Source organism: Corythoichthys intestinalis, chromosome 6 (genome assembly GCF_030265065.1).
Source record: "Corythoichthys intestinalis isolate RoL2023-P3 chromosome 6, ASM3026506v1, whole genome shotgun sequence".
Lineage (NCBI taxonomy): Eukaryota > Metazoa > Chordata > Actinopteri > Syngnathiformes > Syngnathidae > Corythoichthys > Corythoichthys intestinalis.
This window is the reverse complement of record NC_080400.1, coordinates 59,217,861-59,234,395: the sequence shown is the minus strand read 5'-3', so window position 1 is coordinate 59,234,395 and position 16,535 is coordinate 59,217,861. Positions and strand designations below refer to the sequence as shown.

The following is a 16,535-nucleotide window of genomic DNA, read 5'->3' as shown; positions in this document are numbered from 1 at the left end:
TTAGTTCTTGGATTTGATTTGCAAAAATTCCATGCAGTTTGTCAGTTATTTGTTAGTTTCAGGGCTCCGGAGTGGCTAAGCTCGACTAATTAGACCCCTGCTAACTCGAAGATTAAGCCTTATGTGAAAAATACAATTACATGCAATGACATTTTTCTGTTGTCATTCCTATGTTGAGGCAGCAAAGAGAGAAAAATTGGTAAAAAGTAACTGATAAATTACTTTTAAAGTAACTTAGTTACTTTGATAATAATCAATAAAGTAACTAGATGATTTTGTTTAGTAGTAATCAGTAATTCAATTACTTTTTTAAATAATCTGTGACAACACTGTTGTCTAAGTTATGTATTTTGCATAAACCAAGGACACAAGTTTTTATGTCGACCATAATCTCCTTACATGAAAAATATTATACCTCAAGGAAAGTCACTTGAAAGTTTCAGGATTATAAACCATGGACGATAAAGGGGATAAAGAAAGTACAACAACAGCATTTTATTTAAGTACGTACACTACATTACCAAAAGTATTTGTTCAGCCATCCAAATGATATTGATGTGAAGTAGTTTTGTTTTTTTGTTCACAGTGCTATAAAGACGCCACATGATTGAACAGGCCGGCATGATCAAGGGACTTCTGACTGCAAGCTTGTGTGTGGTCATCAGTGTTGTTAATAACGGCGTTAGAATATAATGGCGTTACTAACGACGTTATTTTTTTCAGTAGTGAGTAATCTAATTAATTACTTTTCTCATCTTGGCAACGCGGTTACCGTTACTGAGGCGGGAAAGGCGTGCGTTGCCATGTGTTTCTATGTTGGCTGAATGACGCGAGAAAAGTCTGAAAGAGATGGACTCACGGAGACGAGAGAGCAGAGCAGGAGTGGGGAGGAGGCAAGGGAGTTAAGACGGCGTTGCAAATGCGATGCTAGGAGGGTCCAACAATACCTGGCTGTAGCCGATAGCCTAAAAACTACCCTAACATGATGCTACGGTAGATATCACATAATATAGAACTAGATGCAAATGACAGACACGGCGGCATTAGCAACATGTATAAAGAACTAGATGCGTTAGTAAACAGCCGCCATCTTAAAGCAGAACTCTGAGAAAGGCTCTGTTGTAGAGAAACTTCCAAGCGAACCTAAGTGTTTTTTATCTAAAATGGTCCTTAATTGGCAAAATCTTGACTTAGAACTAGATGCAAATGACAGACACGGCGGCATTAGCAACATATATAAAGAACTAGATGCGTTAGTAAACAGCCGCCATCTTAAAGCAGTAGACCTCTCAGAAAGGCTCTTTTGTAGAGAAACTTCCTAGCGAACCTGAATGTTTTTATCTAAAATGCTCCTTAATCGGCAAAATCTTGACTTAAATCTATCTTTAAATGATAAAACAGTTTTAAAACTTACACACGTCGAAAGTAGACAGAAGGGAACTAATGCAATAACGGGAACAATTTTAACAACTTTAACGGTTGATTCACAACATTAAAGAGCATACGACACCAGAAAAAAAGTCTTAAATGGCATTATTATGTGAATTAGAATCATATTTTGAGACGATTCGACCATATACAACAATTTAGCAAAGCGCAGATGACGAGAAATTAGTCTTTTAATCTGCCGGTTAGCCACGCCTACAATTATAGGGCTTTAGCGTCCCCAACAGGTGGATGACGTCAGCGGTAGACTAGGCTCATCGGTTTTACTATTCAGCCCATTGAGGGGGAATTGTTCAGAACGAGGAAAACGAGACGAAGAGAGCTGCAAAATGTCATTGTTTCAGTCTCTCTACTCCCAATATTTTTACAGGATATTCTTTTTATCCAAGTATTTTCCCCAATAGCTATATAAATGGCTTGAGAAGGACCAGTCAGCCCGTCGAGGGGGAACTATTCACAATGAGGAAAACGCGACGAAGAGAGCGGCAAAATGTCATTGTTTCTGTCTCTTTACTTCAATATTTTTACAGGATATTCTTTTTATCCAAGTATTTTTCCCCAATAGCTATATAAATGGCTTGAGAAGGACCAGTCAGCCCGTCGAGGGGGAACTATTCACAATGAGGAAAACGCGACGAAGAGAGCGGCAAAATGTCATTGTTTCTGTCTCTTTACTTCAATATTTTTACAGGATATTGTTTTTACCCAAGTACTTTCCCCAATTGCTAAATAAATGGCATGGTCATGACAAATAACTTGTGCTAAATGGAATATAAAATCATAAAAATCCATTTATTCAAGACGACATGGCAAAATTACTCCATAATGGTCAAAACAGTCGACTTTACCTTTACTGTCACACCTGCCGAACGATATTTTATGACACCTAAATCGGACATATGTCATTTCCCTTCCCCGGCTTCGGAGAATGTAAACAGACCAGAAGGAGTGACAGCTAGCCGACATGCTAATCCGAACCGAGGGATGTTTCAAAGTCTTCGAAGTGGAAAATCACACATAACTAGCCTGGATTATTTGACATGACGACCCGGTTGTCGAGTTTCTTTGCGGATCGGCAAACCGCCCGGCGGAGAGCAATTTACAGTTCGTTCCCTGGAGGAGGGTGGCTGGAATTGTTGTGTAGCTAACGTGCTAACTGCTAATGAGCGTGAGGATAGCTTTTTACATGCCTATCAATGATCAAACGTAAGTGGTCCTTTATTTAAAGGAATTTTATAGTGTTTACTTTGTAATCACTGTATTCGTATTTGACATAATACAAAACAAGATGTTTACTCACTTCCTTGTAAGTCCAATGGTCCCACAGTAAATATCCACGGTGAATGGGAACCTTTTGAAACTCCAAAAAGGCGCATACGCCTCTCCCGCATACAGAATGATTTTTCTGCAGCCGTTTGGCTGGCGTGATGCAAAAAATAAAAGTATTAATCCGCAAAATCAGCTGAATCCTTCGTCCTCATACACAACAGTACACTGTAGCGTGAAGAGGACGTCTTCTACCGTACACGTCACAGCGCCCTCCTCCTCAATGCGAGACCGAAGCCGGAAGTCACTCATTTTCCTGGCGCGGGATTCAAAAAACTAAATAAATGTAGCGATCGCTTCCACACACATCCAAGCGGTCCATATCATTCAGGAGCATAAAATACCGCGTGTATTATGAAATAAACATGCTTTTTCGTGTCACAAGCACTTTAAATTACTTCCACACAAAGCAAAGGTTACTATCTAGTTATCGCAATATCCGCAATACCTCTGTGTCTACTTAAGATTAGGGTAAAGAATTGGAATTGCATTGAGGTAACTGAGTTATTAACGCAATTACTTTTTGGGAGAAGTAATTTATAACTCTGATTAATTACATTTTTTTGTGACTGTATAGTTACGTTTAATTTGTACAATGGAGTCATGTGATTATTGTTGCGACATCTCATTGGTGAAACAGGTTGAACGACTGTGGGCAGCTCCAGAAAAGATAGTCAAATCTAACATGTGGAATAAAGAAGGAAAATGAATTTGTCAATAATATTTTAACAAGTAAGGGGAAAAACCTGTATTACCATGCAATATTTGAGCAGAATAGGTGCAACACAAAAGACATTGATAAAGGGTTTCTGCCAGAATATTTTCAGCACCAGGGTTAAGCAGAGATATTAACTTAAATAAATAAATTGATTGGTATGTATTATATTAAAAACATTGTGATGATTACCAATGTCATAAATATATAGTATTTTTATGTAATATATATATATCATGAAAAAAAATTAGACTTGACTAGACTAGGTATGTGAAAAAAGGAGGGCAAAAAATGCAAAAATCCTCCCGACTGGTGCACAAACACAGAAAAGCACTATACAGTAGCTAAGCAGAAATATACAGTAGGTGCTGCAGACTAATTGGTGGACAAGGCACAGGCTTCGTAAAGTCGAAGCCGGTTGCAGGTCGAGGGCATCGTAACCCTAGGACTTCCTGTATTTTTCTTAAAAATGAAAGAGAACTGATTGCGTAAATGTGTACATATCGTATTAACTTGACTCGTATCAAAACTTGGCAAATATTGTATTATTGTCCGGAAAATGAATAATTTCATGACGATACAGTTATCGTCATGAAATTATTCATTTTTGATTAAGTATTTTCACATACCTTTGCAGCACTGATCACTGTCGCTGTATAAGATTGTGTATTATCGTCACAAACTCCTCCTCGAGACTGGTGACATCTGATTAACTACAAAAACGAGGAAACAAAAGTTAACAATGGTTTACATTTGTTAAATATGTGTTACATACATACAGTGGTATAAAAAAGTATCTGAACCTTTTGGAATTTCTCACATTTCTGCATAAAATCATGATCAAATGTGATCTGATTTTTGTCAAAATCACACGGATAAAAAATTGGTATCTGCTTTAACTATATCCAACCAAACATTTATAGGTTTTCATATTTTAATGAGGATAGTATTCAAACAATGAAACAGGGGGTAAAAATAAGAAAGTGAACCAAAAAATTTAATATTTTGTGGCCCTCCCTTTGGCAGCAATAACTTCAACCAGGCACTTCCTGTAGCTGCAGATCAGACTGACCCATCGATCAGGACTAATCTTAGCCCATTTTTTTCTACAAAACTGCTGTAGTTCAGTCAGACTCATGGGATATCTGACATGAATCGCTGTCTTTAGGTCACAGCATCTCAATGGGGTTTAAGTCTGGACTTTGACTTGGCCACTCCAGAACGTGTATTTTGTTCTTCTGAAACCCTTCTGAAGCTGATTTACTTCTGTGTTTTGGATCATTGTCTTCTTGTGGCATCCATCCTCTTTTTAGCTCCAATTGTCTGACAGACGGCCTTAGGTTTTCCTGCAAAAAAATCTTTATAAACTTTTGAATTCATTCTTCCATTCATGATTGCAAGTTGTCCAGGCCCTGTGCCAAACAGCCCCAAATCATGACACTCCATCCACCATGCTTCACAGTAGGGATGAGGTGTTGATGTTGGTGAGCTGTTCCATTTTTCCTCCACACATGGCGTTGTGTGTTACTCCCAAACAAATCAACTTTGGTTTCATCAGTCCACAATATATTTTGCCAAAACTTCTGTGGAGTGTCTAAGTGCTTTTTTGCGAACATTACGTCTTCAGACAGCTCTTTTGACCGAGCGATGATGCACATCAGACAATGCTTTTCAACAGACAATTCTTACCAGGTGTGTGTTTTATAGTGGGCAGGGCAGCTTTAAACCACCCATCAGTGATTGGGCACACATCTGACTTAAATTGTTTGGTGAAAATTGGTTTCAATTGCTCTTTAAGTCTCCTTAGGCAGAGGGTTCACTTACTTATTTCCCCTCCTTCTGTTATTATTTGCATGGTAGCCTCTTTGAAATATGAAAAACTATAAATGTTTGGGCGGTTTTAGTTAAAGCGGACACTGATTTTTCATCTGTCTGATTTTGACAAAGATCAGATCACATTTAATGGTGATTTTATGCAGAAATGTGAGAAATTCCAAAAGGTTCAGATACTTTGTCATCCCACTCTACATATATACATACATACAGTGGGGAAAACAAGTATTTGATACATACTTGTTCTCCCTGTACATACTGTGTACATTATAACTGAGTAAATTCCACGCTGTATGATTTTTTTTATAGGACAAAAATAATGGACCCTACAAATAGCTATAGTTCATTGTAGGTCAACGATGTGGTGCTATTGGCGTTAAAGCCTGTTTGTTGTGCACTGATAGTTTGTGACTTTTTTAATATTCTTTCTTTTCTAGTTTCTGTTTCTTCCTGTGTTTTCTCATGTAATTTTTCTATTGGTTCGTGTGCTATGGACACCCTGTGAGATTCCTGAATAAAGATCAAACACACACACACACACACATATATATATATATATATATATATATATATATATATATATATATATATATATATATATATATATATATATATATATATATGTATGTATGTTAGGGCTGTCAAACGATTAAAATTTTTAAACGAGTTAATTACAGCTTAAAAATTAATTAATCGTAATTAATCGCAATTAATCGCAACTCAAACCATCTATAAAATATGCCATGTTTTTCTGTAAATTATACATATATTCTGTAAAATAAATTGTTGGAATGGAAAGATAAGACACAAGATGGATATATACATTCAACATACGGTACATAAGGACTGTAGTGGGCATTTCACTCTACTGTCATTTAAATCTGTCTATGCTGTCCTCACTCCAAAGCGTCTACTTTTTCCAAAGCTAGACAGCTAGTGAACAACGCCTTAATAATCAGACTTCTTCCTTTTTCATCTGATTTATTAATAAAATAGCCTCAAACCATTGTCCTCTTTAGACCGTCGTAAAACTACAAAAAAAAAAAAGTACACAAGCATTGCATTAGCAACGACGTTAGCTTAGCACGCTATACAGGTTCACTAAACATAAACAAAAAGCGTCTTATACAAAAAATATAACATTTCGCTTACTAACATAATATGCACATTCTTTACAACAATCATACTTACGGACAAATCTTGTCCAAGGATCATATAAGCACAACATTACAACGTGGGCGTCAGCCCGAGACGTCGTGCAGCCATATTGAACTGTCAAGAAAGCAATAAACCATATCGCAAAGCGACTACAAGAGTTCGCTGTTGGACAGCACAAAAAGTCTTGCTGTAAAACTTACCAAAAGGCAGAATACTGTCTGAGCGGGACATGTGCGTTAATTGTGTCAAATATTTTAACGTGATTAATTAAAAAAATTAATTACCGCGCGTTAACGCGATAATTTTGACAGCTCTAATATATACGTAAAAGGCCAATTTCAATTATGTGTATTTTATTCTATTTGTCAACGATTTTTTCTATTTTGTAAATTGCTCATGGATTTTGGACCTACGCTGCGCGTATTTAAACGACGTAACATCCGGTTGTCAATCAGAAGACAGCTGCATCTTGTCAACGCAGGAGCCAGTAAGCAACTTAATTTGTCTTGGAGCGGCACTTGCGTTTTCATGTTGATTTGCACGCCTCGGAGAGCGCAGCGAGGTATCTTATTTGTGTTGTGAAATTGTTTGATATTTGATCACTGTGAAATGTTAATTGTTTTGTATCAATTTTTAGTTTCACAGTGTTGTGAGGACTTTTGGGGAAATAAAGAAACCTTACACATCAGTCGATCTCACGTCTTCATTCCGAGGGGCTGCTACAATATATATATCAGGGGTCGCGTTAACCGAATATTTTCCGTCGTTGACCGGTTTTTTAAAACGGTGACGGAAAAAATTGAAGTCAAGCTGTCATTTTAACAGGTTGCAATTCACACCCCAGACCACAGGGTGGCGAGTGAGCATATTAATTAGCTATTGTCTTTCTTGATGCATGACTTCGTTGGCCTTACTCGGAAAAATGTCAAGGCAACTGAGTGTCCGAAGTTTCTTCAAAAAAGTTTCTTCTTGAGACATTTGATTATGCACAAACGGGCACGCAATTCAAGTCCATGCGCACCAGGAGGACGCTGTGAGACTGCGTTCAGGCCACAGCAGGTGAACTGTTAATTTCATTGTTCCATATGTAGCCTACCTACTGGGGCCACAGTCAGCTGTTTTTGTCACTGCTGAGAAAAAGTTACACATTCATCTGCTTGATGTGTGATGGCACGGTGTGGATTCTCTGTTAAGCTTGTTCGGAACGAATATTAATTAAAAATGAATGAAAACTAAATAGTATTGAATATGTCATTATTATCATTTTAAAAATTTAAGTGACGGGTAAAAATAGGTTATGACCGGATTTTTATGACCCTGTCAGTCAAAATGACAGACAACGAAAAAGTCTAGCGCAACCTCTGATTGATATATATATATATATATATATATATATATATATATTTATATATATATATTCTTATCAACATAATTATATATCCATCCATCCATCCATCCATTATCTTCCGCTTAGTCTGGGGTCGGGTCGCGGGGGCAGGCAGCAGCTTTAGCAGGGAAGCCCAGACTTCCCTCTCCCCAGCCACTTCAGCCAGCTCCTCCGGTGGGATTCCAAGGCGTTCCCAGGCCAGCCGAGTGACATAATGTCTCCAGCGTGTCCTGGGTCGACCCCGGGGCCTCCTGCCGGTGGGACATGCCCGGAACACCTCTCCTGGGAGGCGTCCAGGAGGCATCCGAACCAGATGCCCGAGCCACCTCAACTGGCTCCTCTCAACGCGGAGGAGTAGCGGCTCGACACCAAGCCCCTCCCGGATGACCGAGCTTCTCACCCTATCTCTAAGGGAGAGCCCGGACACCCTGCGGAGGAAACTCATTTCGGCCGCTTGTAACCAGGATCTTGTTCTTTCGGTCACGACCCACAGCTCGTGACCATAGGTGAGGGTAGGAACGTAGATCGACTGGTAAATCGAGAGCTTCGCCTTTTGGCTCAGCTCCTTCTTCACCACAACTGACCGGTGCAGAGTCCGCATCACTGCAGACGCTGCACCGATCCGCCTGTCAATCTCCCGCTCCCTCCCACCCTCACTCGTGAACAAGACCCCAAGATACTTGAACTCCTCCACTTGGAGCAGGATCTCATCCCCGACCCGGAGAGGGCATGCCACCCTTTTCCGGCTGAGGACCATGGTCTCGAATTTGGAGGTGCTGATCTTCATCCCAACCGCTTCACACTCGGCTGCGAACCTTCCCAGTGAGAGTTGGAGGTCATGGCTTGATTAAGCCAACAGCACCACATCATCTGCAAAAAGCAGAGATGCAATGCTGAGGTCACCAAACCGGAAACCCTCAACGCTTCGGCTGCGCCTAGAAATTCTGTCCATAAAAATTATGAACAGAATCGGTGACAAAGGGCAGCCTTGGCGGAGTCCAATGCTCACTGGGAACGAATTCGACTTACTGCCAGCAATGCGGACCAGACTCTGACACCGGTCGTACAGGGACCGAACAGCCCTTACCAAGGGGCTCGGTACCCCGTACTCCCAGAGCACCCTCCACAGGATTCCCCTAGGCACACGGTCGAACGCCTTCTCCAAATCCACAAAACACATGTAGACTGGTTGGGCGAACTCCCATGCACCCTCGAGGACCCTGCTGAGGGTGTAGAGCTGGTCCACTGTTCCACGGCCGGGACGAAAACCACACTGCTCCTCCTGAATCCGAGATTCGACTTCCCGACGGACCCTCCTCTCCAGCACCCCTGAATAGACTTTACCGGGGAGCCTGAGGAGTGTGATTCCTCTATAATTGGAACACACCCTCCGGTCCCCCTTTTTAAAAAGGGGGACCACCACCCCGGTCTGCCAATCAAGAGGCACTGTCCCCGATGTCCATGCGATGTTGTAGAGGCGTGTCAGCCATGACAGCCCTACAACATCCAGAGCCTTTAGGAACTCCGGGCGGATCTCATCCACCCCCGGGGCCTTGCCACCGAGGAGCTTACCAACCGCCTCAGTGACCTCAACCCCAGAGATCGAAGAGCCCACCTCAGAGTCCCCAGACTCTGCTTCCTTAAAGGAAGGCGTGTTGGTGGAATTGAGGAGGGCTTTGAAGTATTCTCTCCACCGACTCACGACATCCCGAGTCGAGGTCAGCAGTACACCATCTTCACTATACACAGTGTTAATAGTGCACTGCTTTCCTCTCCTCAGACGCCGGATGGTGGACCAGAATTTCCTCGAAGCCGTCCGGAAGTCGTTTTCCATGGCCTCACCGAACTCCTCCCATGTCCGAGTTTTTGCCTCGGCGACCGCCGAAGCCACAGTCCGCTTGGCCAGCCGGTACCTGTCAGCTGCCTCCGGAGTCCCCCAGGCCAAAAAGGCCCGATAGGCCTCCTTCTTCAGCTTGACGGCATCCCTTACCGCTGGTGTCCACCAGCGGGTTCGGGGATTGCCGCCACGACCGGCACCAACCACCTTACGGCCACAGCTCCGATCGGCCGCCTCAACAATGGAGGTGCGGAACATGGCCCACTCGGACTCAATGTCCCCCACCTCCCCCGGGACAAGGGAGAAGTTCTGCCGGAGGTGGGTGTTGAAACTCTTTCTGACAGGGGATTCTGCCAGACGTTCCCAGCAGACCCTCACAATACGTTTGGGCCTGCCAGGTCTGGCCAGCAACTTCCCCCGCCATCGGAGCCAACACACCACCAGGTGGTGATCAGTTGACAGCTCCGCCCCTCTCTTCACCCAAGTGTCCAAAACATGTGGCTGCAAGTCCGATGACACGATTACAAAGTCGATCATTGAACTGCGGCCTAGGGTGTCCTGGTGCCAAGTGCACATATGGACATCCCTATGTTTGAACATGGTGTTCGTTATGGACAAACCGTGACGAGCACAGAAGTCCAATAACAGAACACCACTCGGGTTCTGATCGGGGGGGCCGTTCCTCCCAATCACGCCCCTCCAGGTCTCACTGTCATTGCCCATGTGAGCGTTGAAGTCCCCCAGTAGAACGAGGGAGTCCCCAGAGGGGGCGCTTTCCAGCACACCCTCCAAGGACTCCAAAAAGGGTGGTTATTCTGAGCTGCTGTTTGGTGCATAAGCGCAAACAACAGTCAGAACCCGTCCCCCTACCCGAAGGCGGAGGGAGGCTACCCTCTCGTCTACCGGGGTAAACCCCAACGTACAGGCACCAAGCCGGGGGGCAATAAGTATGCCCAAACCTGCTCGGCGTCTCTCACCGTGGGCAACTCCAGAGTGGAAGAGAGATCAACCCCTCTCGAGAGGATTGGTACCAGAACCCAAGCTGTTTGTGGAGGAGAGTCCGACTATATCTAGTCAGAACTTCTCTGCCTCACACACCAGCTCAGGCTCCTTCCCTGCCAGAGAGGTGACATTCCATGTCCCAATAGTTAGCTTCTGCAGCTGGGGGTTGGACCGCCAAGGCCCCCGCCTTTGGCTGCTGCCCAACTCTCTGCGCACCCGACCCCTTTGGCCCCTCCCACAGGTGGTGAGCCCATGGGAAGGGGAACCCATGTTGCCTTTTCGGGCTGTGCCCGGCCGGGCCCCATGGGGACAGGCCCGGCCACCAGACGCTTGCTTTCGAGCCCCACCTCCAGGCCTGGCTCCAGAGGGGGGCCCCGGTAACCCGCGTCCGGGCAAGGGAAACCTGAGTCCATTAATATTTTTCATCATCAGGGGTCTTTTGAGTCATGCTTTGAAAAGTATTCAGCCCTCTTGAATCTTGCAACCTTTCGCCACATTTCAGGCTTCAAACATAAAGATATGAAATTTAATTTTTTTTGTCAAGAATCAACAACAAGTGGGACACAATCGTGAAGTGGAACAACATTTATTGGATAATTTAAACTTTTTTAACAAATAAAAAACTGAAAAGTGGGGCGTGCAATATTATTCGGCCCCTTTACTTTCAGTGCAGCAAACTCACTCCAGAAGTTCAGTGAGGATCTCTGAATGATCCAATGTTGTCCTAAATGACCGATGATGATAAATAGAATCCACCTGTGTGTAATCAAGTCTCCGTATAAATGCACCTGCTCTGTGATAGTCTCAGGGTTCTGTTTAAAGTGCAGAGAGCATTATGAAAACCAAGGAACACACCAGGCAGGTCCGAGATACTGTTGTGGAGAAGTTTAAAGCTGGATTTGGATACAAAAAGATTTCCCAAGCTTTAAGCATCTCAAGGAGCACTGTGCAAGCCATCATATTGAAATGGAAGGAGCATCAGACCACTGCAAATCTACCAAGACCCGGCCGTCCTTCCAAACTTTCTTCTCAAACAAGGAGAAAACTGATCAGAGATGCAGCCAAGAGGCCCATGATCACTCTGGATGAACTGCAGAGATCTACAGCTGAGGTGGGAGAGTCTGTCCATAGGACAACAATCAGTCGTACACTGCACAAATCTGGCCTTTATGGAAGTGTGGCAAGAATAAAGCCATTTCTCAAAGATATCCATAAAAAGTCTTGTTTAAAGTTTGCCACAAGCCACCTGGGAGACACACCAAACATGTGGAAGAAAGTGCTCTGGTCAGATGAAACCAAAATGGAACTTTTTGGCCACAATGCAAAACCATATGTTTGGCGTAAAAGCAACACAGCTCATCACCCTGAACACACCATCCCCACTGTCAAACATGGTCGTGGCAGCATCATGGTTTGGGCCTGCTTTTCTTCAGCAGGGACAGGGAAGATGGTTAAAATTGACGGGAAGATGGATGCAGCCAAATACAGGAGCATTCTGGAAGAAAACCTGTTGGTATCTGCACAAGACCTGAGACTGGGACGAAGATTTATCTTCCAACAGGACAATGATCCAAAAGATAAAGCCAAATCTACAATAGAATGGTTCAAAAATAAACGTATCCAGGTGTTAGAATGGCCAAGTCAAAGTCATGACCTGAATCCAATCGAGAATCTGTGGAAAGAGCTGAAGACTGCTGTTCACAAACACTCTCCATCCAACCTCACTGAGCTCGAGCTGTTTTGCAAGGAAGAATGGGCAACAATGTCAGTCTCTCGATGTGCAAAACTGATAGAAACATACCCCAAGCGACTTGCAGCTGTAATTGGAGCAAAAGGTGGCGCTACAAAGTATTAACGCAAGGGGGCCGAATAATATTGCACGCCCCACTTTTCAGTTTTTTATTTGTTAAAAAAGTTTAAATTATCCAATAAATTTTGTTCCACTTCACGATTGTCTCCCACTTGTTGTTGATTCTTGACAAAAAATTAAAATGTTATATCTTTATGTTTGAAGCCTGAAATGTGGCGAAAGGTTGCAAGGTTCAAGGGGGCCGAATACTTTTGCAAGGCACTGTATGTATATTATATTCTTACAATTTCAACATAAATGAGTTTTATACAATGCTAGCTTGATTATGTTTACAATTTCAACATAAATGAGTTTTATACAATGTTGGCTTGATTATGAAATTTAGGTTGTTAAACAAAAAATAACAATTTTATGAAAATTAGTTGGTTCAGAAGTGACTAAGTCCCTAACAAAGCTGTCATATGTAGTATTTTGTTATGACCTCCATGAAGTCATGAACATCTATCATTTTTAATTCTTTAAGAATGACTTATTTTAAAGTCTTAATGTTGGAAGGAGAGTAACGTGCCACTTGTTTCTTCAGAATATTAAGCAAAACACATGGTTTTGCTTTGATTGCCTGAGATGGCAGTGATATATTTACAGTGGGGCAAATAAGTATTTAGTCAACCACTAATTGTGCAAGTTCTCCCACTTGAAAATATTAAAGTGGCCTGTAATTGTCAACATGGGTAAACCTCAACCATGAGAGACAGAATGTGGAAAAAAAAAAAAACAGAAAATCACATTCTTTGATTTTTAAAGAATTTATTGCAAATAGTGGTGGAAAATAAGTATTTGGTCAATACCAACATTTCATCTCAATACTTTGTTATGTACCCTTTGTTGGCAATAACAGAGGCCAAACGTTTTCTGTAATTCTTCACAAGCTTTTCACACACTGTAGCTGGTATTATGGCCCAATCCTCCATGCAGATCTCCTCTACAGCAGTGATGCTTTGGGGCTGTCGTTGGGCAACACAGACTTTTGACTCCCTCCACAGTGTTTCTATGGGGTTGAGATCTGGAGACTGGCTAGGCCACTCCAGGAACTTGAAATGCTTCCTACGAAGCCACTCCTTTGTTGCCCTGCCTGTGTGTTTGGGATCATTGTCACGCTGAAAGACCCAGCCACGTCTCATCTTCAATGGCCCTTGCTGATGTAAGATTGATGGAGATTTTCACTCTCTCGATACATGGCCCCATTCATTATTTCCTTTACACAGATCAGTCGTCTTGGTCCCTTTGCAGAAAAACAGCCCCAAAGCATGATGTTTCCACCCCCATGCTTCACAGTGGGTATGGTGTTCTTCGGAAGCAATTCAGTATTCTTTCTCCTCCAAACATGAGAACCTGTGTTTCTACCAAAAAATTCTATTTTGGTTTCATCTGACCATAATACATTCTCCCAGTCCTCTTCTGGATCATCCAAATGCTCTCTAGCGAACCGCTGACGAGTCTGAATGTGTACTTCCTTCAGTAGGGGGACACATCTGGCAGTGCAGGATTTGAGTCCCTGGCGGCGCATTGTGTTACTGATAGTAGCCTTTGCTACCGTGGTCCCAGCTCTCTGTAGGTCATTCACTAGGTCCCCCCGTGTGGTTCATGGATTTTTGCTCACCATTCTTGTTATCATTTTGACGCCACGGGGTGAGATCTTGCATGGAGCACCAGATCGAGGGAGATTATCAGTGGTCTTGAATGTCTTCCATTTTCTAATAATTGCTCCCACAGTTGATTTCTTTACACCAAGCGTTTTACCTATTTCAGATTCAGTCTTCCCAGCCTGGTGCAGGTCTACAATTTTATCTCTGGTGTTCTTCGACAGCTCTTTGGTCTTGACCATAGTAGAGTTTGGAGTGTGACTGTCTAAGATTGTGGACAGGTGACCAAATACTTATTTTCCACTCCAATTTGGAAATAAATTCTTTAAAAATCAAACAATGTGATTTTCTGTTTTTTTCTGTCTCTCATTGTTGAGGTTTACCCATGTTGACAATTACAGGCCTCTGCAATATTTTCAAGTAGGAGAACTTGCACAATTGGTGGTTGACTAAATACTTATTTGACCCACTGTAAATACATCACTGCCATATAAGGCAGTCAAAGCAAAACCATGCGTTTTTTGTAAAATGTACAAAGTAATGTACATAGTGTTTGATTTCTTTCTCATGTATTAATTTATTTTTGTATTTAAAATCAAATGCATTAAAAGCATTCAGAGGGTTTTTAACAAAAATGATAACAATAAGCAGGGTTATATTGTTCATGTGTGTGTATGCGTGGCTATATAACACAATACCTTGTTTTCAGCGTAAGCTAGCCAGCGACTTCCCAGTGCTATTGGATTGAGATATGGCCCAGGACAGGGATAACAACCTGAAAAACCGAAATGCAATTTAATTTTTTTACACCAATAGGCTATACCATGAAATATAGGTAACATACACATGTTGATACTGTATACTGTATAAAGCTTATACATACAAAACTTGTCAATTTTAAACATTGTTAGCTTTAATAGTAAACACAATACAATACCTTCAAATGAAATAATTCAATGCAGCTTTTTTCAAAATAGCTTTAAATGTATTTGGCTCCTATTTCAATCTGGTTTTACCCTTATTCTGAAATGCAATGTGGTGTTTTAGTCGTGCTTGGAAGGAGTAAGGTGATTAAAATGCCGTTCATTATATGAAACAATCGTGACACGAAAACCACTCCTTAACAAATTTATTTCGAATCTTGAGGTACTACTGTATTAGACAGGATCCTTTATTTTTGCTTGGCAAAATCTTTGGACTATCAATAAACACGGAGCAAATTGTAATCGATGAGTGAGTCATTAGTCATTTTGACCACGCTGGCCAGTTAAGGGAAAGAAAAAGGAGGTTGCACCATTGACCCCAAATTCCATCGAGGGAAATTTTAATTGTACTGCTATTTGAGTTTGTGTTTTCTTCACTTTTTCAATTCTCCAGGGGAGAAGAAACATTCATTCTAATGAGAAGTCTCGTTATTTTATTTTATCTTTGTGTAATTTGTGTCTGTCATTTGGAAACTGCTAAAAAAAAAAAAAAAGATGATGTGAATGCTGTTTCTCTGCAGCTTTGATATTCTTGGTGGTAAATAAAGCAAGTTGGATTGCATTAAAACTGTTAAATGACTTCAAATTAAGCAAGAAAGTCATGAGGATCAAACAAAATCTTCAAAGTAACAAAAACAGATAGCAGTGTCTTTCAAAAACGTCTTTAAAGTTATACTTAGTTGCATCACTGTGACTGTACAGTTCCAAAACCGGAGACTGACTCCTTCTCTGATCATCTGTAGTTTTGTTGTTGTTGTGATGACAACAGTTTGGTGGCCTTCTTTACAGCTCTTACAATGCATGTGAGTAATTATTTATTATTATTTCAGAATGTGATTGTTTTAACCAATCATAAGTGGCTAATAGGGATGTCCCGATCCGATCACGTGATCAATCGCGCCATTTTTCAGAAGATCAGTGTCGGGTAAAAAAAGGATTGGGTTTTTAATTTAAAATATATATTCATGTTTTTCTGCTTCATACTCGTACAGCCTCTCACTCTCCCTCCTGCTGATTTTTTTGAGACGCAAACTTTTGATTCCCCCCTCCAAAGTGAAACGATTCGATTGCGGGGATTGTTCCGCAACAATATGTATGGAACGCTCTTGCTCCGATGACATCAGCACTCGCACACGTCACTTTGGGCGTGCGCAGTCACTTCTAGTAAACATTTCAAACAGCAGTTAAGGCGGATTAATTCACTGTTTTTATAATATTTTCAACAAGGCAGATCGCTGGCTTTAATTCACTGTTTTTATAATATTTTCAAGATGAACTTTTTTTTTTCACTTTTTTGTGCCTTTTAAAGCAAAAGAAAAACACATGGGCATTATTGCTTTGTTTTGGGGTTTTTTTGACAAGCAATGTCATACAATCATTTAACTTGTAAAGAAC

At 41.7% G+C, this 16,535-nt stretch overlaps 1 protein-coding gene across 9 annotated transcripts in view; it reads right to left on the bottom strand.

Annotated features, from left to right (window-relative positions):
* bcas3 (BCAS3 microtubule associated cell migration factor) overlaps nucleotides 1-16,535 on the bottom strand; it is a 525,512-nt gene that overhangs the window by 469,362 nt on the left and 39,615 nt on the right. For all 9 annotated transcript variants that reach the window (XM_057839609.1, XM_057839610.1, XM_057839618.1 and 6 more), the window contains exons 10-11: nucleotides 14,856-14,932; nucleotides 4,117-4,200 (exon numbers count right to left, since the gene is read on the bottom strand). In XM_057839609.1, the coding sequence (XP_057695592.1) occupies nucleotides 4,117-4,200; nucleotides 14,856-14,932 (161 nt within the window). The remainder of the gene's footprint in view (nucleotides 1-4,116; nucleotides 4,201-14,855; nucleotides 14,933-16,535) is intronic.